Here is a 25,988-nt window from a genome sequence, read left to right on the forward strand (position 1 = left end):
AGAGGTCGACAGCATCGAGTCCATGCTGCTGAAGATCCAGCTGCGCTGGATGGGTCACGTCTCCAGAATGGAGGACCATCGCCTTCCCAAGATCGTGTTATATGGCGAGCTCTCCACTGGCCACCGTGACAGAGGTGCACCAAAGAAAAGGTACAAGGACTGCCTAAAGAAATCTCTTGGTGCCTGCCACATTGACCACCGCCAGTGGGCTGATAACGCCTCAAACCGTGCATCTTGGCGCCTCACAGTTTGGCGGGCAGCAACCTCCTTTGAAGAAGACCGCAGAGCCCACCTCACTGACAAAAGGCAAAGGAGGAAAAACCCAACACCCAACCCCAACCAACCAATTTTACCCTGCAACCGCTGCAACCGTGTCTGCCTGTCCCGCATCGGACTTGTCAGCCACAAACGAGCCTGCAGCTGACGTGGACTTTTTACCCCCTCCATAAATCTTCGTCCGCGAAGCCAAGCCAAAGAAAGAATGAATGTTAGATATAATCTGTCAATCTGCTTACAGAAGAACCCTTCCCTCACAGTACAAGATATTTTGTGACAAAAAATACCTTAAACAGAGCACTTAAATATCCCATTTTGGTTTATTTGAATGCCAATTCTCCACATAAATATTCCAGAAAACAATCTTTCTTTTCTCCCTCATCCACTTAACATTTTCAAACTTACATTCTGGAAGCAACTAAAAGGAAGACCATTTTGGATTTAGTGATGAGAGATAGCCCAGTTCGTTGCTGCAATCTGTTGCCTCAATATTCACCAGAAATCAAGAAAATAATTTTGTAATTTTTATAGGAACTGTCTGTATCGGTACAAATTCAAACAAGAAGTTATGAGCGTGAAGCTAACTGATATGACTGCATAGCAGAAAGGGCAGCACAATTAGATGAACTGCTGCCTCACAGCACCAAAGACAAAGTTCAAACAGGGTCTCTCTGTGTCCATGCAAGTTTCCTCCAGGTGCTCCAGTTTCTTCACACATATCAAAGATGTCTGGGTTTTGTCTCTGCTGTAAATTGACCCTCATGAGTGTGGTTCAGTGTGCCTATTTGGATTTTGATTAGAAAAGTTTGGCAAGAAATCCAGCTAGGAGTTGAAATAATATATCAATGATGCAATAAAAATATTTTAGATGTTTTTGTTTAATTTTGTACTATTTATTCTCATGGTGTTTTGGAATGAGTTTAAAACAGCTCAATACAAAAAAATGCTGGAGAAACTCGGCAGGTCACACAGCACCTATAGAAAGTAAAGGATAACCAACATTTTGGGCCCTTAACTTCTCGTAGATGAGTTTCTCTAACACCACTTTTATGTATTGCTCTATAATCATAGCGACTGCAGACTACAGAAAGAAGCTCAACCTTTCTGATATCAGCATTTTATTACACAAAAACAGGATACAGTGTACTTACAACATGTCAAGATCATTTAAGGAAGCATGTAAATAAATGTGGCACTAGTAAGCATAGAAAATAATATATACAATTATTTTTAGCCTTTTATTTTAAAATAAATGACTGATAAGATTGAAGAATTGTTTTTTTAAATTATTTTACATTTTTATTAGACTAGACAAAATATGAACGTGGTCATGAGGAAGCACTGGATGACGTCGAATCTCTCGCCCCTATTACAATGCTACTTCTGTCACTCAGGTTTTTAACTACTGTTGTAACTGGAGACTGCAGTACTTTGCGGGAGAGTCTCATCCTTCCATCTGCTGGGTCACGACCAAAATATTTGACCTGTTTTGAAAAGGAAAAATTTTATTACATCAACTTTTCAACTCACTTCAATTTATTAATTTTGATCTAAATTTTATACGTATGAACATTCAGGACTTACACAGATAGTAATTAAATTTTGAACATTTAATTGAAACTCTATGGTTACATTGCTCCTTATCTAAGCTACACCAATCTACTTGCTGTTTAGCTGATTTGAGGTTGTTTTCCACCAACAGCTCCCCCCCACCACAAAAAAAGAGACTGATTTTCTTGTGTCTAGTGGAGTTCTTTTTAAATTTGATTTATTCAAAGATTATTTACTTCAGCTTTATTTAAAAAAAAGAGTGCTGTACTTCATTCTATCTCGTAAAACTAATGTAGGGTGACAGGAGTAAAGTGTTGTTCCAATTATCTGGTCTCTCATCCATCAGAGTGCTTTGAAATGCAAAGGTATCAGAATTTCTCAAGCGCTGCCAAGAATATGCTATTCAGGCTCACTTGATTTTTTTTGTGGTATAACCATTTGCTGTGCCACATCTCCTACGAGATCTTACAACACTGAAACATATTGAGTGTAATGTTGTAGGACCAATCCAATTGTTAGAATCATTAGCCTTTCCTACCTCAGTTAATTATACAAAACCTGAATGCACAAGTCCTGGGTTCTATGTCAGCTTTTAAAGCAAGGCATTAAAAAGTTGTTTGCCTGCAGTCATAACCATTCAATTTTTGGACATTCCCGAAACATTTGTTTTTATCTGTCTTCCACCTCCTTCTGAAGAGTAAAAACACAATGCTGGAGAAATTTAGCATGTCAAGCAGTGTCCTTTATATAGCAAAGGTAAAAATACATAACTGATGTTTCGGACTTGAGCCCTTCACCAAGGAATGGAAAAATGTTGGCAGCCGTCTGAACAAAAGAGTGGGGGGAGATGTGGTTACAAAGGCAGGAGGAGATGTGGAGAAGGGAGGGAGGGGGCAGCAACAAGCAAGGAGAGGAGGGAAGGCTAAGTGAATAGAGAGGGAAGGGGGAAGAGTACTGAAAAAGTGAAAGGAAGAGGGGAGAGGGAAGAGGAGAGCAGGTTAGCAGAAACCAGAAAAGTCGATGTTAATGTAATTTGGCTGGAGAGTCCCCAAACAGAAAATCAGGTTTGTTCCTCTAATTTGCAGGTAGTCTTGGTGGGACAGTACATAAGGCCATGGACAGAAGTGGGAGTGTGATACAGAACTGAAATGGTTGGCTACTGGGAGGTCTCTGTCACTGTAGCAGACAGAGCGAAGGTGCTCAGCGAAGCCATCTCCCAATCTGCACCTAGTCTCTCTGATGTAGAGAAGGCCACAAAGGGAGCACCAGATGCAGTAAATCAGTCCTGCGGATACAGAAGTGAAGTTTTGCTTCACTTGAAAGGCCTGTTTGGAGCCCCGGACTGTGGTGAGGGAGGAGGTGTGGGCGCAAGTGTGGCACCTCTTGTGGCCAAGGTGAAGGTGCCGGGTGGGGGGGGGAAGCGATGAGAGCACGAGTCAGGGAGGGAGCAGTCCTTACAGAAGGCAGAGAGGGGAAGATGCGTCTGATAATGGGATCCTGTTGTAAGTGTCAGAAATTCCAGTGGATAATGTGTTGAATCCTGAGGTTGGTGGGATAGTGAGTGAGGATATGGAGGATTCTATGTTTATTGCATCTGGGGGCAGAGGGAGCTAGAGCAGATGAATAGGAGATGGAGGAGATGCAGCTGAGGGCTGAGTTTATGGTGGTAGAGGGGAAGTTTATGGAAGAAGGCAGACATTTCAGAAGATCTGAACTGAAAGACCTCATCTTGGGAATAGATGCAGCGAAGATGGAGAAATTGAAAGAAGGGGACAGAATCCTTGCAGCAGACAGGAAGTATAGTCAAGGTAGTTTAGGGAGTTAATGGGTTTGTAATATATGTTGGTGGAATGCTTGTCTCCTGAGATGGAAACAGAGAAATCCAGAAAGGGGAGAGTGTTTTCTGTGAGGAACCAGGTGAGTTTGAGATCGGGGTAGAAGTTGGCTGCGAAGTGAATAAAGTTGACGAGCTTATCACGTATATATACTGGAAGAAGATCTGATGGGTTTTACCTGTGTAGACTTGCAGCATGGATTTCTCCACAAAGCCCACAAACAGGCAGGCGTAGCTGGGACCCAGGTGGGTACCCATGGCCTCTCCTTTTCTTTTTAATATATTTTTATTGATTTAGAAGAGAGAAATCTTAAATGCCATTTATTAAATAAACAATAATTGTATATCTTAATACATTAAAATACAGAACATGAATCATATACAAATTATACATTATATTGAATACAAAAATCATATATAGCAGAAATTCATTTGGAAAACTGGTTCATATTCTTTTATTGAAATAAATTCCTGTTAAGAAAACTAAATAAAGTAATCTCTTCTAAATGTAAAGAAAAAGGGAAATAAAAAAAGGAAAAAAAGACAGAATTCAAAGAAAGATAATAAAGAAAGAAAAAAAGAAAGCCCCTCCCCCATACTAATCCTACCCCTCAGCAGCAAAAAGTAAGCAAAAAATCTAGTTTTGGCCTCTACACAACAATCAAGTAACCCCCTGAACACTCAAGCCTATGTAATTAAGTTTTTATAATAGTCCATGAATGGGCCCCATATTTTGTCAAATTCAATCATAGTTTCTTTAATATTATATCTAATTTTCTCCAAACTCAAGCATATAGGAATAGGTGGTAAACTATCTTTCTTTTAATCAAAATTGCTTGCCTGGCTATCGATTAAGTAAAAAAACTACAACTCTTGTTTGAATTAGATTCAAGGAAATATTTTCCTGTCAAGAATAACCTAGCAAAGCAATACACGGCTCTAATTTAATCCTGAGAATCTCTGAGAGCGTTTGGAAACATTGTACCCCAAAATCTTTCAGTTTTGGACAACCCCAAAACATATGGATCAGATATGCCTCATAAGTTCTAAATAGTAGATCCATGTCAGGATAAAAACGGGATAGTTTGTAGTGGCGCACATCCTCGTGGTGAACTGGCCCCGCTTGTGCCAGTGGGGCAGCTGTGAGAAGATGGTGCCGTGGGTTAGAGCAAGGCGGACTCCTCGGGCGAGCGTGGTGACGTCACCGCCGATGCGAGGGAAGAGCTCACGCCACCCTTAAAGGGGCGCGCGCAAAGTTTGAATAAACAGTTCGTTTGAAACCTCCAACGTGGTCATGGCGTGTTTCAATCTGTATAGCTGGGTGACCCCAGCGAATCCAGACAGTTTTCTGGCCTGTCGATATGGATTACGCAGTTATCAATGCAGTCGCGGTGAAACCCCCCACCCCTTTCAGAAAGCATCGCCCTTGCACTTGGTTCGGGCAGGTGGAAGCGCAGTTTCACCTCCGACACATCACATCAGACACCATGATGTTCTACATCGTCATGGGTGCACTCGATGAAGAAACCGCAGCCAGGGTGGACAACCTCATCCACGACCCACTGGAGTTAAGTACCTCGCTCTCAAAAACCTCCTCCTTGGCACCTCTGGCCTCTCTCCGCGGCAGCACGCCTCCAGGCTCCTACACCTGGATGGTCTGGACGACAAAACCCCATCTGCCCTCATGGATGAAATGCTGGCACTAGCAGAGGACCACAGACCCTGCTTCTTTTTCAAACAGGTTTTCCTCGAACAGATGCCTGAGGACATACAACTCCTGCTGGCAGATGAGGATTTCTCAGATCCACACTGAGTCGCAGCCCGCGCAGACATCCTCTGGCGGAGCAAGTGAGAAAATGAGGCTGCCCTCAGCTAGATCACCCGCCCAGGGCCCAATCGACCGCAAGCGGCCCCCCCCCCAGCACAAACCGGAAGAACACCACCTCATCTGGTGTTTCAACCATCAATGCTGGGGGGCCCAATCCCGCAAGTGCAGGCAGCCCTGTGCGTTCCAGGGAAACGACCCGGCTAGCTGCCGTTAATGGCTGCGACGGTTGGCCGCACAAACAGCCTCCTGCATGTAATCGACAAGTCCAGTGGCCGAAGTTTCCTCCGACCTTCGACTGTCCTCGAGTTCCGCACCCGCATACGGGCGGCCAATGGATCCTCCATCAAGATTTTTGGCACAAGCAGCACACAGATCCAGATTGGCAAGGACAAGTTCCGCTGGAAGTTTGTACTAGCCTCTGTGGGCACAGCGCTGTTGGGAGCCGATTTCCTCTGGGCGCACAGCCTGTTGGTGGACATCAAAGGCGAGCAGTTGGTAAATGCCCACACCCTCCAATCTGTCTGCCTCAACGCCACAGACGCGTGTGGCCCTGGGATAGCTTCCATCAGCACCCCCAAGGACAAGTATTCTCGCATACTCGACGACTTCCCCTCCATCCTGCAGCTCAAGTTTACTTCTGCCATGCCCCAACATGGAGTCTGCCACCACATCTCAACCCAGGGCCCCCCACTCCATGCCAAAGCCAGGTGGTTTCCACCTGAGAAGCTGCAACTAGCAAAGGAGGAGTTCTACCGACTGCAGGAGCTGGGGATCGACTGCAGATCGGATAGCCCTTGGGCTTTCCCCCTCCACATGGTCCCCAAGGCTTCCGGGGTTGGCGCCTATGCGGGGACTACCATCACCTCAATGATGCCATCACGCCGGACTGATTCCCCATCCCACAAATACTGGACTTCACAGTCAACTTGCACTGCGCCTGGGTTTTCTCGAAGGTTGACCTGGTATGGGGTTACCACCAGATCCTGGTCCACCCTGACGACATCGGCAAGACCGTGATTGTCACCCCATTCGGCCTATTCAAGTTCCTGTGGATGCCCTTCGACCTTAAAAATCATGGCCCAGGTATTCCAACCCCTGATGGACGTGGTGGGCAGAGACTTTGACTTCGTGTTTATCTATCTTGACGACATCCTCATCACTAGTCGGGACCACGACGAACACAAAGTCCATCTCTGTGTGCTATTCACCCGCCTGGCAGAGTTCAGCCCCACGGTCAATATGGCCAAGTGCCAGTTCGGCAAGGAGTCCCTGCAGTTCCTGGGCCATAACATCTCCATGGATGAAGCTGACCTGCTACCCAAGAAGGTCGCAGCTGTACGCCAGTTCCCGAATCCCGACACCCTCAAAAGTCTACAGGAATTTGCCGGCATGGTCAACTTTTACCTAGGGCCTCAAGAAACAGGTAGCCCAGATGGTTCATCCTAGGAGTGGCTCACATCATGTGCCCTGGAATGGATGGAAAAGGCCAAGACTGCTTTCGTTGTGACGAAAGATGCCCTGACGAGCGCCACCCTACTAGCCCACCCGCAGCCGGACGCCCACACCACGCTCTCGGTGGATGCATCAGCCATTACTGCCGGAGGTGTCCTGGAGCAAACAGTCAACGGCCAGTGGAGCCCGCTTGCCTTCTTCAGCAGGCACCCCCGCCCCCAGGAACTGAAATATAGTGCCTTTGACAGGGAACTCCTGGCCCTATACCTGGCCATCAGACATTTCCGGTACTTCCTAGACGGCAGGCCATTCACCACAAATTGCTCACTCAGGTCCTCACAATGTCAAAGACCCATGGTCGGTGCGCCAGCAGCGGCATCTGTCCTATGTATCGGAGTTCACCACCGACATCCAACACCAAGCGGGTAAGGACAATGTCGTGGCAGATGCACTCTCAAGGCCCACCATCCACAGCCTCGCTCCTGGCCTGGACTACGCCCAGCTAGAACAGGAGCAGAAGGAGGATGCAGACACACAAGCTTTCCTCACCGCCATCATGTGTCTCCAGCTCCAGGATCTCAAACTGCTGGGCAGCCCCGACATGCTGCTCTGTGACGTCTCCACTGGCTCGCCATGCCCAGTAGTCCCACCGCAAAGGAGGCAGTAGGTCTTCAGCATGGTCCACGATTTGGCCCACCCCTTGGTCAAGACCTCAGTTCATATGATGACAGAACTGTTCGTGTGGAACGGCCTCAAGAAACAGGTAGCCCAGATGGTGAGAAACTGTGTGCAGTGTCAGACCTCCAAGGTCCAGCACCATGTAGAGGCCCTGGTACAGCAGCTTGACGCCAAGAGGTTCGAGCACATACACATCGACATCGTGGGCCCCCTGCCAGTGTCCAGGGACGCCCATTATTTGTTGACAGTAGTTGACCGCGCGATGAGGTGGCCAGAAGCCATCCCACTGAGGGACACTTCAGCCGAGACCTGCGCCAGGAACCTACTCGCCCACTGGATTGCCAAGTTCGGGGTCCCGGCGCACATGACGAGCGACAGAGGTGCCCAGTTCACATCTGCCTCTGGTCACAGCTGGCAAACCACTTGGGGATCAAGCTCCATCACACTACCGCATACCATTCCCAAGCCAATGGCCTCGTGGAGCGCTTCCACCAGCACCTAAAGTCAGCCCTCATCGCTCGCCTCATCGGTCCCAGCTGGACGGATGAATTGCTCTGGGTCCTGCTCGGCATCAGAACGGCTCCAAAAGGAGACCTACAGGTATCATCTGCGGAGTTGGTCTACAGTGCGCCACTGTCACTACCTGGGGAGTTCTTTGGCCCGAGCATCGGCTCCGCGACAGAGAGTTGGACCTTGCTGGCAGACTTGCGGGGTAAGCTTGCCTCACTAGCATCCACCGACCCACCATGGCATTCGCCCGGTCTTGCGTCTGCAAGGAGCTGGCCACAGCTGATTTTGTTTTCGTCTAGTGAGGTCCACACACCGCGTCCTTGCAACGCCCCTATGAAGGCCCCTACAAAGTTTTGCAATGCTCAGCCAAGACGTTCACCCTGAGTTATTCACAGCCGACCGACTCAAGGTGGCACACCTGGACCTTAGCCAGCCGGTAATGACGGCCCTGCCGAAACGACAAGGTCAACCGCCCAGGCGACAAGACGCATAAGCCGGTTCTGGGGGGGGGGGGTTTGTGTGGCAGTGCACATCCTCGTGGTGAACTGGCCCTGCTTGAACCGCCGCACCCGCGGGGCAGTTGCAAAGAGATGGCACCGTCAAGGGACTTCTGTGCTGCGTGGGTTAGAGCAAGGTGCATGCCTTGGGCAAGTGTGGTGACATCACCACTGATGCAGGGCGGAGCTCACCCCACCCTTAAAGGGGCATACACGGTTTGAATAAACAGTTCGTTTGAAACCTCCAATGTGGTTGTGGTGTGTTTCAATCTGTGTAGCAAGCGCTACAAGTTTAACTTTAGGCAAATGTATTCTATATACCACTTTGAATTGCAATAATCAATGTCGTGCACAAAATGAAGTAGTGTTAATCAGGTCAAGTTTAGTATCCCAATCTTCATCAGAAATTGATATGTTCAGATCTCTTTCCCATTCACTCCTGATTACATTCCCTGAACCCATTTTTAAATCTATCATAAATTGTTGATAGCAATCCACCATATTAGTTTTGGAGTGAGATGAGTTAAGGAGAAGATTTTGAAAGTGAGGAGAAGTTCTGCCAGGCAGAGGAGGATGGTGCTAGAGTGTGACTTGTTGGGTCTCTGATCCACAAAGAAGCGAAGTGCTTTAAGACCTTCTTTATGGGGGATGGAGATATAAAGGGATTGGACATCCATCATGAAGATGAGGTGGACAAGTCTAGGGAATCTGAAGTCATTGAAGAGATGGAGAGCATGGAGGTGGGGAGGGACTGGACCAGAGAAGAAAAGTTAAGAGTCAAAATAAGAAGAAACTAGTTTGGTGGGAAAAGAGCAAGCAGAAACAATGGGTCTACCCAGATGGTTGGGTTTGTGTATCTTGGGTAGAAAGTGGAAATGAGCAGTACGGGAATAGAAGACAATGAGGTTGATGGTCATGGAAGGGAAGTAACCAGAGGTGATGAGGTTGGATATGGTGTTAGAGACAGTGGCTTGATATGTCATGGTAGGGTCCTGTGGGAGGGTCAGGAAGGAGGAGGTGTGTGAGAGCTGTTGTGTGGCCTCATACAAACACCAACTCCCACAACAATATCCCCTTCTCTCAATTTCTCCATCTCTACGCATCTGTTCCCATGATTTGGTCTTCCAGTTCAGATCTTCTGAAATGTCCGCCTTCTTCCACAAATTTGACTTCCTCCCCCCTACCACCATCAACTCAGCCCTCACCCGCATCTCCTCCATTTCCCATTCATCTGCCCTGGGCCCCTCTGCCCCCTGATGCCACAAACATAGAATCTCCCTCATCCTCACCTACCACCCTACCAGACTCCACATATTATCCTCTGGAATTTCCAACACTTACAACAGGATCTTACTACCAGATACCTCTTCCCCTCTCCTCCCCATCTGCCTTCCATAGGGACCCCCTGCACTCATCCCTCCCCACCAACTGCCCCTGACCCCCCCCCCCCCACCAGCACCTTCCCCTAGGGCCGCAGGAGGTGCCACACTTGTGCCCACACCTCCTCCCTCTCCTCGGTCTAGGGCCCTAAAAAGGCCTTTCAAGTGAAGCAACACTTCACTTGTGTATCCACAGGATTCATTGACTGCATCTGGTGCTTCCTTTGTGGTCTTCTCTACATGGGAGAGACTTGAGTGCAGATTGGGAGATCACTTTGCTGAGCACCTTTGGTCCACCTGCACCAGTGACAGAGACCTCCCAGTAGCAAACCATTCCAGTTTGGTGTCATACTCCCATGTCTGTCCATGGCCTTATCCCACCAAGACCACCCGCAAATTGGAGGAACAACACCTGATTTTCCATCTGGGCACTCTCCAGCCAGATGGTATTAACATTGACTTTTCCAGTTTCTGCTAACTTGCTCACCTCTTCCCCCTTCCCTTCCCAGTTCTTCTCCTTCCCTTGATCGCTTCTCCTTTCTCCATCCATCGCCTCCTGCCTTTACGACCACACCTCCACATCACTCTTTTATTTGGATGGCTGCCAACATTTTTCTATACCTTCAGTGCTCAAGCCTGAAACATCGATTATGTATTTTTACCTTTGGTACATAAAGGACACTGGTTGACCTACTCCAGCATTGAGTTTTTACTTCAACCACATTGTCTGCAGATTTTTGTGTTTTACTTTTCCTTCTGAACAGTGTTGCACTACTTGCAGCATGAACCTGTGAGTGTTTGAAAATTGCTTAAAGACCAATGTCCTTCCATTTCCACTTTCCTTACCTCTCCTGTCTTGTCTGTTGTCCGTTTGATCCACCACCCCCAACTGCATATGATTTTAATATTTCATAGGAATCCCAATTTTCAATACACAGTGGCGGTGGAGGGGGAAGAATCATCCATATGACAAAACACTTTAATACAAAGTATAGTGTAGAAAATTTGGAATACAAAGAACTAGTAAACAAGAAAAATCTGTAACAAAATTGTTAATTGTTCAATTGTTCCAAATTATTCAAAACTAATCCATCAAACAAAAATATTACCTGAATCTGCTGTCCAACCTCCAGGCCAATTGCACTGGGATGTTTTATCTAGAAAATTTAAAAAAAACAAGTTTTATTGTGTGAAATTTAGAAGCTCTTATAACCCCCATCTTAAGTTTATAAAATTCATGAATCTATATTTGATGTGGCCATGTGCAAGCCCTACATTATAATTGTTATTATTTATTGCATTTGAATGCAAACTTCTTACCTTTCTGAGGTCAAGTTGAGAATTATGTAATAAAACTGGTGTCATATTGGGATATAGCTTCACCATAACACCAATATCCCTAAAAAAACAATTATACCAAAAGTAAACTACATTAAGAATGATTACTTGTGATTTAGTACTTAGATGAAAACAATTCAAATAAATTCAAAACAGAATTTGGTGAGTGCAAACTGAAAGGACTGAAATTTGACAATGAACTAGCAGTTTTATTAAATTAAACTGTAACTCACAAAGAAATACAAACTTAAATAGTCTTTGGAAAGAATAATTTATATTGTTCATATAGAGTTTAATTTTGAATCTGGTATATCTGTAATTAACATAATTCTTGCAATAGAAAGATTGAAATTGAACTGTTCACAACTTGCTCACGACTTTGGTGGTGCTACAGTAGAAGATTTAAGACAATTATATTAGAGGTAAAACATGAAAGCCTGTAGACACCATGGTTGAATAAAAACACAATGCTGGAGAAACTGAGCAGATCAAACAGTATACCTTATTTCTTCTTTGGCTTGGCTTCGCGGACGAAGATTTATGGAGGGGGTAAAAAGTCCACGTCAGCTGCAGGCTCGTTTGTGGCTGACAAGTCCGATGCGGGACAGGCAGACACGATTGCAGCGGTTGCAAGGGAAAATTGGTTGGTTGGGGTTGGGTGTTGGGTTTTTCCTCCTTTGCCTTTTGTTCGTGAGGTGGGCTCTGCGGTCTTCTTCAAAGGAGGTTGCTGCCCGCCAAACTGTGAGGCACCAAGATGCACGGTTTGAGGCGTTATCAGCCCACTGGCGGTGGTCAATGTGGCAGGCACCAAGAGATTTCTTTAGGCAGTCCTTGTACCTTTTCTTTGGTGCACCTCTGTCACGGTGGCCAGTGGAGAGCTCGCCATATAACAGGATCTTGGGAAGGCGATGGTCCTCCATTCTGGAGACGTGACCCATCCAGCGCAGCTGGATCTTCAGCAGCGTGGACTCGATGCTGTCGACCTCTGCCATCTCGAGTACTTCGACGTTAGGGGTGTAAGCGCTCCAATGGATGTTGAGGATGGAGCGGAGACAACGCTGGTGGAAGCGTTCTAGGAGCCGTAGGTGGTGCCGGTAGAGGACCCATGATTCGGAGCCGAACAGGAGTGTGGGTATGACAACGGCTCTGTATACGCTTATCTTTGTGAGGTTTTTCAGTTGGTTGTTTTTCCAGACTCTTTTGTGTAGTCTTCCAAAGGCGCTATTTGCCTTGGCGAGTCTGTTGTCTATCTCATTGTCGATCCTTGCATCTGATGAAATGGTGCAGCCGAGATAGGTAAACTGGTTGACCGTTTTGAGTTTTGTGTGCCCGATGGAGATGTGGGGGGGCTGGTAGTCATGGTGGGGAGCTGGCTGATGGAGGACCTCAGTTTTCTTCAGGCTGACTTCCAGGCCAAACATTTTGGCAGTTTCCGCAAAGCAGGACGTCAAGCGCTGAAGAGCTGGCTCTGAATGGGCAACTAAAGCGGCATCATCTGCAAAGAGTAGTTCACGGACACCTTATATAGCAAAGATAAAGATACATAACCAATGAGTCGGGCTTGAGCTCTCTTTGACCTGCTGAGTTTCAGGGCTCGAGCCCAATTCATTGGTTATGTATCTTTATCTTTGCTATATAAGGTATACTGTTTGACCTGCTGAGTTTCTCCAACATAGTATTTTTACAATTATATTAGAGGCTTGGCACTGAACACATATTAGCTTGAGTTAGTGCATGAATATCTTTGAGTGAAAAAAAATCCCATGAAAAATTACTATAATTCAGTGTCAATAGTCATTCATCCAAAACATGCATCATTTGGGTTTACACACAGGATAGGAAGCAGCACAATTAGCGTAACAGTTAGTTACATGATATTACAGCACAAGCAATGCGGGTTCGAATCTGCGACTGTTTATAAGGAGTTTGTACACTCTCCCCCATGTTTGCATGGGATTTTCCTGGTTGCTATGGATTCCATCCATATTCCATACATTCAGGGTTGATAGGTTAATTGGGTACATTTTTGCTGAGCAGACTGGTGGGCTAGATTTTAATTCCTTTTTGTAAACACAATTATAAAAATAATACAGTTTGTGTTCACCTCAAGTCATGTAGAACAAAATATGATTTCTGCATTGTATATTTACCGTATTTCAGTTATGGTGGCAGTGTAAACTGCGCCAAACTCAAGTTGCTGTTCTTGCTGTGGAATAGGGTAACAAAAACAAAAATGACTATTTGCTTTAATACAGAATGAAGTATGCATACAGTCTAACATATATTTATGTTTATACTTACATCATCCTTGCAGAGTTCAGTTATGAATTCATTAGCTTCATGCATAGCATTTGGAGTTGGTGCAAACACTGAAAATGTTTCATCATCAATCTGAGATATTGTGACTCCTTTGAAAAATAGAAGATTAAAAATTGCTTAAAAAAATGTCACCCAGACTTTTATATAAGTTTGAAAAGATTAGAGTTATTTTGATATTGCTGTGTATCAAAGACGATGATGGTACTGTTACAAGATCAAACCAGCAACCACAAAGAAAGCATATCACACAGGGGTAAACATGAACAATTATTTTATTAACAAAATTTCACCTTCAAACTTTAATTCAAAATCCCCCCCTTTTATAACAATGCCCACTGGTTACTATGCAAATTTCTATAGGAGTGTAAAACTAATAAATTCCCCAGCCTAAATATAACATATGTAATTAAAGTCTAAGTTATATTTCCAACCAGCCCACAGAAAAACTTAAGACACAAAACAAACACAAAACACACAAGACTCACAAAACTTCGATCTCAACTGAAGCAAAGATCATAAACAAAATTCAGTTTGTTTGGTAAATTGAAGCCAAAAGATCTTTGAGATAGAGAGAGAGAGCATAAAATTCGAAGTTGTCCTGTGTTGCTTGCAGAGAGAGGAATAACTGGCTTGGTCCGGATCCTTCTGGCTGCCTTCAGAATGTTCATCCTTTTTGAAATCCCAACATTCTAAACTGTCCTCCAGACCATGACTCATGCTCTGGGCCTTCATCCACTCCACAGCACCCCCAGTGGTGGTTTATCGTCCAAGTCCAGAAATTTTAAAATCATTTTCTGCATATGTTCAGTCTGTCTCCCACTCTCTCAGCAGTCCACCTTCACCTTGGCTCTCTAAGGCAAACTGTCACTTTTTAACATAAAACCACACAACACATAGGCCAATACATCACACAGAACTCTGTAACAGTACCAACTATGATCATTAGTCCATGTGGAACTTTTCTTTCATAAAAACATAATTTTCAATATAATTCGGAAGATAACAAGGTGTCTCATTTATCATTGCTAAACCAATCACACAAGCATAAAATCCCTTCTAACAGCCCATTGGATGATGCTGGTAATTTTAGGCAATTCCCAAAGATTCAACATTAATCTCCTTTTCCCTCACCTATTCATTGTCCCTTGGTGATTGTCTTTGTGAAAGTGATGTAACTTTCATTGTTGCATACATAAATATTCATCTCTAGCTAACTATCATCTTTTTGTACCTCTGCAATTAAATCCCACTTATCAAATTATCAAAAAAAAATCACTTTACTAAACCAGATTAAAATAGTAATCATGGTTCCATTCAGAAATTTGTTTCATTTCTTGACTAATGACCAATATGAAACCCTGGTATTTTGATGAATTTGGACTACCAACTTGCTATCCTTAAAAACTCTACTTTCCTATCCTTCCATCCTCTGTAGGAACAAATTGCAAACATCTGACATACTTACATATACTCATTCTTGGTTCCTTAGCAATGTTATTCATTTCACCTTGTGTATTGTCAATTCTCAATCTCCAGATCTCTGCCCTCAACACTATGGTCTACTTCAAACATTTTATCAAAACCCAAATTTTGCCAGTATTCTGTCCCCATTGTTTGTTCATCTGCACTTATGTACACATTGCTTTGATGCATTATGTCATGAAGCAAAATTATATTTTCAATAATACTGTACTTACCAGTTTCAGCATGAAGTTTTCTAAGATTGTAACCCCCTGGACCAACAAATCTAGCTCTTTTTGATAATGGCACTTGCACGGTTTCTGAAATATACAAGTAAATAAACTTTCCCTTTTTCAGGTTTCATTTTTTTTTGCTGATTTGGAGATACAAAGTAAATGGCAATAAAATAAGCTGAGAGGAAATTTAAACCTCTTCTTGATATAAAACAGAACCTTAGCAGTTACATTAATTAGCAGAACAGTTTTGAAAGAATCAGATAAATAATTGCATTTTAAAATTCAATACAAGAACAAGAGAGATTTGTTTTTGCTGTTCTCTAACCATATTTTTATGCATTTTTGTTTAGTAATTTGTATGTAATGCAGATGCATAAATGCAGATTTATTCATCTACAGTGGTATGGGGACACCAGGACCCCTGAGTGTAAAGCCCTGCAAAAGGTAATGGACACAGCCCAGGACATTATTAGTAAAACCCTTCCCACCATCAAGAACAGCTAGAGGGAACACTGACATCAGAAAGCAGCAGCAATCATCAAGGATCCACACCACCCAGCACACACTCTGTTGTCTCTGCTACCATAAGGAAAGAGGTATATGTGGCACAAGACTCACACCACCAGGTTCAGGAACTCCTCTACCGTCAGACTCCTCAACAACAAATTCAACTGGGACTTATTTAAGAACTCTTACTTTAGTACTTTATGGATTTTTTTCAATCTCTGTATGCAGTTGTTTTTTCATTTCTTTATTTGTTTACATGTGTATATTGGGTCTGTTTTTTTTGCACTGCCAATAAGTGGTAATACTGCCTCGTTCACAGGAAAAAGAATCTCAGGTTATATGTGATGTCATGTATGTATTCTGACAATACATCTGAAATCTTTATTGTTACTACAATATGTAGAAGTCATGAAAACTGCAATTTACCAACATTATCAAGATTCATCAGATTTCAATTGCATTTATAGGAATTCACCTAATAAGGTGCAATAACAATTTGAACAGTTAGTCAAAATGAAAAATAGACCTGAAGTTTATATCAAGTACAATATTACTAATTATGGATATAAGAACATCAGCATATAAATGGTAAATATGTAAATGTATTAAATACTGTATCTTGAATCTTACATTTGTGACTTATGTCTCTGCCTATGGATAGAATTGATGGACAAATGTGGAAGTATTCCTCAAAGCATCACATGTTGAAGATCATCCAAGTTACATTTATTTTAATTGCAATGAGGTATCATTTTTGAATACAAAGTGACATTATAAATGAATTGATAATATTAATAGGTGATTAATTGTGTTTAAGTACTATCATGAAGTATAGAAGATATCAGTATTAATCTTACCGAGTACAGGCCCATTTTCTTTCCTCTTCTCTCTGGGTTTTGCAATTACTTTATTCATTATGCTCAAGATTTCCTTCTTGGCAACTTGATTGAAATAAAAGAAATGTTGAAATAATGAAAATAATTAAAATTGGAGTTATTTGTATGTATGTATGATTTACCTGAAGCTTGTTGTACAGCCTCCATTATAATTTTCAATGGCAATCCTGCTAGTTTAACATCTGCCTAAGGAAACAAAGCAAATTATTTCAGTGGAATGTGATACAAATCATAGGTAAAGACTATTTTAAAAAAATATCAGCATGCATTATTCTACCTTTTTTTCCTGTTTGAAGAGTATTACATACTCCTGTAAATGGAGTTCAATTACCTGGCATATATCCTAAATAAATTCATCCCCGGTGCAAAGTTGCAGGGCTGGTTAAGAAGTGCAGACAGGTGTTTCAACATTTGATCTCCAAGTCACTGTGGGCTTTCACATTTACTGACAATGCATGAATGTTCCAATTCAGATAATACACACAATATGGAGAACCATGAGTTAACAGTCAGTTCAATTCCACAAAGCAGATATAACTATTTAACACTTACAGTACGGAAACAGGCCATCTTGGCCCCTCTAGTCTGTACCGATTTAAGTGAACTCCATTAGTCCCACCTACCTGCTCGCTGCCCATAACCCTCCAATCCCCTCACATCCATGCACTCATCCAACCTTCTCTTAAATGACAAAATTGACCCTGCTGCAACCACCTCTTCCAGAAGGTCATTCCACTCAGCCATTACTCTCTGAGTGAAGACGCTTCCTCTTATAGTCCTTCTGAAGTTTTGCCCCCTAACCTTAACTTATGACCCCTCATTCCAATCTCACCTACCCTCAAGAGGAAGAGCCTATTCACATCTACTCTATCTATCCCCCTCATAATTTTATATACCTCTATCAAATCTCCCCTCAACCTTCTATGCTCCAATGAATAAAGACCCAGTCTACTCAATCTTTCTTTGTATTCTAGATACTGCAATCCAGGCAACATTTTAGTAAATCTTCTCTGTACCCTCTCTACCTTATTGATATCCTTCCTATAATTTGGGGACCAGAACTGCACACAATATTTCAAACTTGAACAGTCTCAACATCACCTCCCAGCTCCTATATTCTATGCTTTGATTTATAAAGGCCAGCATACAAAAAGCCTTCTTCACCACCCAATTGACATGAGAATCCACTTTCAAAGAACGATGAACCGTTATTCCAAGATCTCTCTGTTCCTCTGCATTCTTCAATGCCCTTCCCTTCACTCCATATGTCCTGTTTTGATTATTCTTCCCAAAATGAAGCACTTCACACTTATCTACATTAAACTCCATCTGCCATCTTTCAGCCCACTCTTCTTAGCAGTCCAAATCCTTCTGCAGTCCTCGAAAACCATCCTCACTATTCACAACTCCCCCTATTTTTGTATTGTTCGCATATTTACTCACTCAATTTACTATTCCATCCTCTAAATCATTAATGTAAATGACGAATAACAAGGGACCCAACACCAATCCCTGAGGCACAACGTTTGTCACTAGCTTCCATCCTGACAGACAGTTATCCACCATGATTCTCTGGCGCCTATCTTCTAGCCACCGTTGAACCCATCTGACTATCTCAACATTAATACCTAATGCCTGAACCTTCCTCACCAACCTTCCATGTGGAACCTTATCGAAAGCTTTACTGAAATCCAGATAGACCACGTCTACTGCTGTACCCTCATCAACCTTACTAGTCACTTCCTCAAAAAATTCAACAAGATTTGACAAACATGACCTTTCCCTCACAAACCCATGTTGGGTGTCCCTGATCAATCCCTGCTCCTCTAGATACTTATACATATTATCTCTAAGAATACTTTCCTTTAGTTTACCAACCACCGACATCAAACTTACTGGCCGATAATTGCTGGGCCTATGCCTGTAGCCCTTTTTAACAGAGGAACCACGTTTGTAACACATCAATCCTCTGGCACCACACCTTCCTCCAGTGACTGTTGAAAAATCATTGTCAGGGCCTCTGCTATTTCCTCCCTGACTTCCCTCAAGGTCCTGGGGAAAATCCCTTTGGGACCTGGAGACATATCCACCTTTATATACTTCAGAAGCTCCAACACCCCCTCTTTCCTAATCCCTATGTTTTCCATAATTACCCCTTTTGCCTCACTTATCCTCCACAATTCCATATCCTTTTCCCTAGTGAATACCGACAAGAAGAGCTCATTCAATATTCTGGTCAATAAGCCATCAGATTGAAGTAGGTTTTTCTAAATGTTTCAAACTAAGGGTCTGTAATTCAATTAATTTTGAACAGATATTAGAGTGATATGTATTTAAACCTTAAAAATATTAATTTAAAAAAATGATGACATAAATATGAACTTGAAACACAAGTTTGGGATAATTCTCTACTACGTACAGTACAATTAAAGCACTGTGTATAGTTTTGTGTACTTCCTTTTAGATTAGGAACTTATAGCTATGGAATGTGCCAAGTGCAAACCACAATGAGAAACTATTGAGGAGATTTCTGAAATTGTGAGATTATTTTTAATGAAGCGCAATAATATGAAGAGATTTTTTAAAATTCATGCTTAGGATCTTCCTGAGTTTAACAATAGGATACTTTTATGGTATCCAAATGTATACCATACGTGACTCACTGTACTTTTTTTCTGTAATCAAGATGATTTTCAATTTGCCCTACATAATAAATGATAAATTAAGCATCTCTTCAGTGCGAAATGTAGCATGAAATCTATCAAATTAAAATCATAAGCTGTAGGAAGCAGTTGGCCAGTTAGCATTACTAGAGATTGAATTGAAGATAATATGCCAGATTGATGGCATTTGAACAGAACTCTTCTGATAAATCTGATACAAGGTTACTGACTTTTGTTCATATCAGATTTATCTGAAGTTGTTTTGAAAGATGGGCAAAATTTCATTGTATCCATCATCTAGTTCATTGTTGTCTTGCTCTTGTGTCAATGATGGAACAAACATTTACCTGTAAAGCTGTAATCCCTTTGCTTGTACCTGCCATCTTAAAATCCATATCTCCATTATAATCTTCAATACCCTGTAAAAGTAATATGTTGAATGATCCTAAATGAGTTTTTATACAAGCCAATATAAAGCACACTTGTAATACAGCAAAAAAAAAAATGTGGACCAACCAAAATATCAGTCAAGAGACGGTAATCTTCAATGCTGGTAGGGTTCTCTGGATTAGTCTTTGTGATAAGACCAACAGCTACACCAGCTACAGGAGCTGATATTGGAACACCTGGACGGATAAATAAAACAAAGCTATACTAGACTGTAAATTGCTCTAATGCAAAGGTCCTGCTTAAAGTCACTAATCTTCAGTAATAACAAGTAGCATTCACTATAATTTTACATGACTTCTACCTAAAATTGTTGTAGTGGATCTTCTCAAACTATAAAGGCACCTGAGAAAGGAAAATATTCATTTGAAATAAACTTGAGAACATTCAGTATTTACCTGCATCCATCAAGGCCAGACTTCCTCCACATACTGATGCCATAGAGGATGACCCTATAATTAAATATGAACACGAAAACCATTGATGGGAACAGACCATTGGACTTCAAACATCATAAACTCAAGCCCCAATAAGCCATGTAAACATTATTGGCTTGTCACAAAGCAAATTATTTTCACAAAACTAATAGTTTCAGGTCTATAGAAGTATTCTAAAACTAGCCAGGGAGTTTATAGCTAAAGATAGAAATGTAACATTGAAGTTTGAAAGAAGTATAAAATAAATGATTCTATTCACCTCTCCATGCTAACTATTTCAGAATACAGATTCTGACAAAATCAGTTTTATTCCACTCTCATCCAATATGAAGGTACAATAACTTAGGAGAGCAAAACTATTCAGATACATCAACATGAGTGTAATAGTTAAGGATAATGGCATATGATCAAGGAAAAGAAACATGTTTAAACATTAGAAACACAAGAAATTGCAGATGCTGTAATCTGAAGCAAAAAAAACAAACTGCAGAAGGAACTCAGAGGGTCAAGGAGCACATTGTGGAAATAGAGGGATGGCTGATATTTCAGGACAAGAACCAAGGTCTTGATGAAACATAATCAAGCATGGCTTTTTCAAGCTTGTTAAAAGCCATCTGGCTGCCTAACTCAACAGAAATAAATTGAATGGCATGAAGTTGTATGTACAAATTAAATTCTTAATACAAAATAATACTGCAGTGGGATTAAATTCAATGACTAATATCTGAGTATCAGCATCAGGCAAATTCTAGTGCTGAATATCTTATTTGATTATGATTTAACTGTTCAAAATATTTGTTTAATTTGAGAAGTTACTAATTTTTTATTTTTCTACACCTGATTTAGCACTGAATTCAGTCAATTTACAGTAATTTTTCAGTCCTCCAGTCTTGTTTTAGTTCTTCTCAGTTGGTTGTTCATTTTACTCAATTATCAGATTCTCTTTGATGTTATTAGCTTGCATTTTCAGAAATCTCAAATTCTTGCATGTTCAAACTTAGTGCTCAAAAACATCTCACAAATGCTAGTTAAAGATGTATTTACAACTTGAACATCTTTTATTTCAATAATTCAAATTAAAAAAAAACTTCTGAGCAATTGTTCATTCTTACTCTCAGCATTTTAAGAAATTTAAATTAAAGGCTTTAACAGGCCACTGAACATATGTGGACAGTCCATTTCATTGCTTACCATTTGATTCCAAGACTTCTGATGTCACTCTTATTGTGAATGGAAATTCCTTAGGAATAACAGGTTTCAATGCTTTTTCAGCAAGAGCACCTTAATTGAAATGGAAATATATTTTAATAAATGACATAACACGATCAAAGTATTTCTGCAAATTAAACCAAAGCACTCATCGAGCTCTTTACCATGGCCCAGTTCCCTCCTATTTTGACCAGCTACTTTTCCAATTTCATTAGTTGCATAAGGCGGGAACTGGAATAAAACAAATATAAGGTTTTTAGAAATACACTGCCATGGAATAAACATTAAAGAAAATAAATAAATATTAGATTTAAACCAAGAAACTTTCTTCAATTTTCTACTTTTTTTTTCAGACACACAACTAAAAAACTGGAGATGATTGACAATTTTATTTCTGCCCAATTTTAAACTGCAAAACACCAGCAAATTTGATAATATCACCCTTTTACATGTTTATGCTTCAATTTGTTAACTATCAACAATCTAATCACTAAATGCTTGATTGCAGCAGTTACACAGGTACATAAAATTCACTAACAATAAGTACAAATTAAATTACCTCACAAAAGAAACATAAAAATAGACAAACATTAACAGTTGCAGTTAGTGCAGAAAACACGATATTACAACAGTGCAGACTGTTCTCTGGTGGCTCTGAAGTAGTGTTGCAGTTAGGTCAAACAGGGATGTTCAAGGGGCTGACCGCAGTTGAAAAAAAAATGTTATTGAACCAAGAGATACAAAACTTGAAGCTTCAGCACTTTCTGCCTAAAGGTAGAAGTAAGAAGAGAGTGTGACAGGGTGATGGGGATCCTCTGATGTTATCTGCTTTTTGTTTTAGGCAGCACTCCATGTAGATGTTGGGAGGTCAGTGCCAGTTATTCTGCAGCATTCTGTGTTCCTGGGTACTCAAGTTTCCAAACCAGGCCATGATGCAACAAGACAGTACACTTTCTGTAGTACACATGAAGAAATTTAATATAGTACGAACAACATGCTGAATCTCCTACAAATCTTGTGAGAGTAGAGGCATTAGTATGCCTTCTCCACAGTTACTTTAATGATCTCACACCAGGAGAGTCCCTTTGATAGGTAGATGCCAGGAACTTGAAGGTACTGACCCTCTCCATCATCATTTTGCCAATGAAGGCAGGTTCAAACTTATGGTCGCATATATCATGATGCAGAGGTGGTTTTGAGAGCAGACTAGTAGACATCTCATACATGGTATAACAAATAAGACACTGTACAGAAGTGCAGAGTTATCATGTGAAATGAATTGGTATGGACCAAAGGCAATATAATTTTACAATTTTGGGGTTTGTTCAGGAGTCTGATAACAGAAGGACAGAAACTATCCTTGAATCTGATGACCATGAACTCAGTTTTGGGGGTTGAAGAGAGTGTGGCAGGCTAGGATGTCTTTTAATATGTTGGCTGTTTTTTCAAGCAGCAGGAGATGGAATATATGAAGGGGGAGTAAATGCAATGGCCCGAGCCATGTTCACAAGCTTACCATGGTGTGATGCACCGTGACAGGATACTTTCAATAGGGCACCTATAGAAATAGTTTAGGGCTGCTGGTGATATGTCATATTTCCAAAGGCTTTTGAGGAAGCTGAGGTGCTGGTCTGTATTTTTTTTGTCCATTGTATTAATGTGGGTGGACCAAGACAAGACACTGCAAATGTTCACCCCTGGGAACAAAGCTGTTTACTATCTTCACCTCAGCATTATTCACGTGGACTGGAGAGCATGCTCAGATCCTCCTCTCGAAGTCAATAACAGGCTTTTTGGTTTTCTGATATTGTCCCTCCATCTCTTTTCTGAACTTCGATTCACTGTTGTTAGAGATCCTGCCTACCACAGTGGTGTCATCCGCGAATATATAGATGGAGTAGGAGTTGTGTTTGGCCATGCAGTCACAGGTACAAAGGAAGGAGAGGACTGAATATGCAGCCTTGTTAAAAAGATCATGATATGTAGTTGACCATAGGTGACCATTCAATATTTATTAAAAATGTCCACAAATGTTAATAAACCACAATAGTCAATTTGAATATATTATAACCAATACCTTTATTATTCGAAAATTTATAACTACTATGTATAGTAAATTACAAGAAATAAAGGAAAAGAAAGATTTGTATAAAACTAAATTGAAGTGGGAACAGGATTTAAATATACAAATTCAAGAAGAAATATGGATGAAACTGTGTAGAGATAGTGTAACTAATACAATCAATTGTGGCGGTGCACATATTCGTAGCGAACCGGCCTTGCTTGTACCGCCGTGCAGCTGCGAATACATGGTGCCATCGGTGGACCTCCTTGCTCATGGTTTGAACTGAGCGTGCGCCTCAGGCAGTGTGATGACATCACCGCCCGTGCGGAGGCGGACCTAAAGCTGCCCTTAAAGGGACACGCGCAGGTTTTGATTAAAACTGTCGTTGAAACCCCCAACGTGGTGGTCGAGAGTCTCTTTCCTCATAGCTGCCGCTACATTGATGACCCCAATGAGTCCAGTCGTTTTTCTGGCCTCTCACTATGGATCCCTCAGAGATCAATGCAGTTGTGATGAAACTGCCCCCCTTCTGGACACATCGCCAATGTACGTGGTTCGGGCAGGCGGAAGCACAGTTTCACCTCAGAAACATTTCATCAGATGCTACGATATTTTATCATGTCGTGAGCGTATTCGACGAAGAGACCGTGGCCAGGGTGGACGAACTCATCCACAACCCGCCGGAGGTTGGTAAATATCACGCCCTCAAGAACCTCCTCCTCGGGACCTTCGGCCTCTCTCCACAACAGCGCGCCGCCAGGCTCCTACACCTGGATGGATTGGGAGACAGAACCCCGCCTGTCCTGATGGACGAGATGCTGGCGTTAGCAGAGGACCACAAACCGCGTTTTCTGTTTTGGCAAATCTTCCTCGAGCAAATGTCCGAGGGCATACAGCTCCTGCTGGCGGACGAAGACTTCTCCGACCCACGGCAAGTTGCGGCCCACGCGGACATCCTCTGGTGGACCATGCAGGAGAATGAGGCCGCCCTCAGCCAGGTGACCCGCCCAGGGCCCAGTCAGTCACAGGCGCCCCCCAAGCACATACCGGAAGAGCACCACCCCACCTGGTGTTTTTATCATCAGTGCTGGAGGGCTCAAGCCCACAAGTACAGACAGCCCTGTACCTTTCAGGGAAACGACTCTGCCAGCTGCCGTTAATGGCTGCAGCAGCTGGCCATGGAAACAGCCTCATGCATGTGACGGACAAGTCCACTGGCTGACGGTTCCTAGTAGATATCGGAGTGGAGCTGAGCATGCTCCCCCCGACAGCCCTCAAGATCCGCACCCGAGCACGGGGCCCTACCCTGTGGGCAGCCATCCGTTCCACCATTAGGACCTTCAGAACTCGCATAACACAGATCCAGATCGGAAAGGACAGGTTCCACTGGAAGTTTGTGCTGGCCTCAGTGGGCACAGCGCTGTTGGGTACTGACTTCCTCCGGGCGCACAGCCTGTTAGTGGATGTCAACATATACATGTGGACATGGTGGGCCCCCTGCTGGTGTGCAGGGACACCCACTACTTGTTGATGGTGGGTGACCGAGCGACAAGGTGGCCAGAAGCCATTCAGCTGAAAGACACTTGCGCTGAAATGTGCGCCAGGAACTTACTCGCTCACTGGATCGCCAGGTTTGGAGTCCCGGTGCACATTATTAGTGACAGAGATGCCCAATTCACGTCTGCCCTCTGGGCACTAGTGGCGAGCCTTTTGGGGGTCAAGCTCCACCACATTTTCAAAAAAAAAGAAACCAGAATTGTAAATGTATTACTCTCTTTGTCTTAGACATTTTTGATCGAATAAGTCAGATAATCTATTTTAATGTAGCCATTTGAGGGAATATAGATCAGGGGCATCAAATCACAAGCGACAAGGTGGCCAGATCTTTGGTGATCTTTGGCACCTGAGGAGGACAAGAGTGGCTCCTGTCAATGCCCTCTTCAAAGGATTGGTCTTTTCAGCACTGAACTAAAATGTCAAAATGGACTTTTAATATGAGAACAGGGAAGAAAATTCAACTAAGTAATAGGAATTCCTGGGGGAAAAAGAATAGCCTGAGTAACTGCACGGCAAATAATTTTTAACACTTAGGACTCTGACTTAATTTGTTTCCTTTACTGACATCTGCAATAATTACTTTTTAAAAACAAGATAGAAAAATTATAAGCAGAAAATATTTTCATTTTAAGAAACAATTATAATGGAAATTGGACACAATGTTATAAAACAGTCACAAATAGCTTTCAGTTTATATATAATATTGGATTTCAGTTAAAGCAAACAGAAATTAGGTGTGCGTCATGTTTTCCCTAACACTCAGTGACAGAAAATTATGCATGCACCTTGTGTTTGTATGTAGACATGCTTTTGGGAGATAAATTGGGGCAGGTTTTTTAGTATAGGCT

The 25,988-nt window shown here is 42.4% G+C and overlaps 1 protein-coding gene across 1 annotated transcript in view; it reads right to left on the reverse strand.

Annotated features, from left to right (window-relative positions):
• Window positions 1–1,500: 1,500 nt before the first annotated feature.
• Window positions 1,501–25,988, reverse strand: part of pnpt1 (polyribonucleotide nucleotidyltransferase 1, mitochondrial) — a 99,819-nt gene continuing 75,331 nt past the window's right edge. Inside the window, exons 16-28 of the mRNA XM_069931489.1 lie at window positions 21,683–21,749; window positions 21,501–21,590; window positions 20,271–20,324; window positions 19,942–20,051; window positions 19,773–19,844; window positions 16,885–16,948; window positions 16,724–16,807; window positions 15,360–15,443; window positions 13,645–13,751; window positions 13,494–13,549; window positions 11,326–11,404; window positions 11,115–11,162; window positions 1,501–1,760 (exon numbers count right to left, since the gene is read on the reverse strand). Coding sequence (XP_069787590.1) covers window positions 1,605–1,760; window positions 11,115–11,162; window positions 11,326–11,404; window positions 13,494–13,549; window positions 13,645–13,751; window positions 15,360–15,443; window positions 16,724–16,807; window positions 16,885–16,948; window positions 19,773–19,844; window positions 19,942–20,051; window positions 20,271–20,324; window positions 21,501–21,590; window positions 21,683–21,749 — 1,071 coding nt within the window. The 3' untranslated portion in view covers window positions 1,501–1,604. The remainder of the gene's footprint in view (window positions 1,761–11,114; window positions 11,163–11,325; window positions 11,405–13,493; window positions 13,550–13,644; window positions 13,752–15,359; window positions 15,444–16,723; window positions 16,808–16,884; window positions 16,949–19,772; window positions 19,845–19,941; window positions 20,052–20,270; window positions 20,325–21,500; window positions 21,591–21,682; window positions 21,750–25,988) is intronic.

The sequence above is a fragment of the Narcine bancroftii genome, chromosome 4 (assembly GCF_036971445.1).
Source record: "Narcine bancroftii isolate sNarBan1 chromosome 4, sNarBan1.hap1, whole genome shotgun sequence".
Lineage (NCBI taxonomy): Eukaryota > Metazoa > Chordata > Chondrichthyes > Torpediniformes > Narcinidae > Narcine > Narcine bancroftii.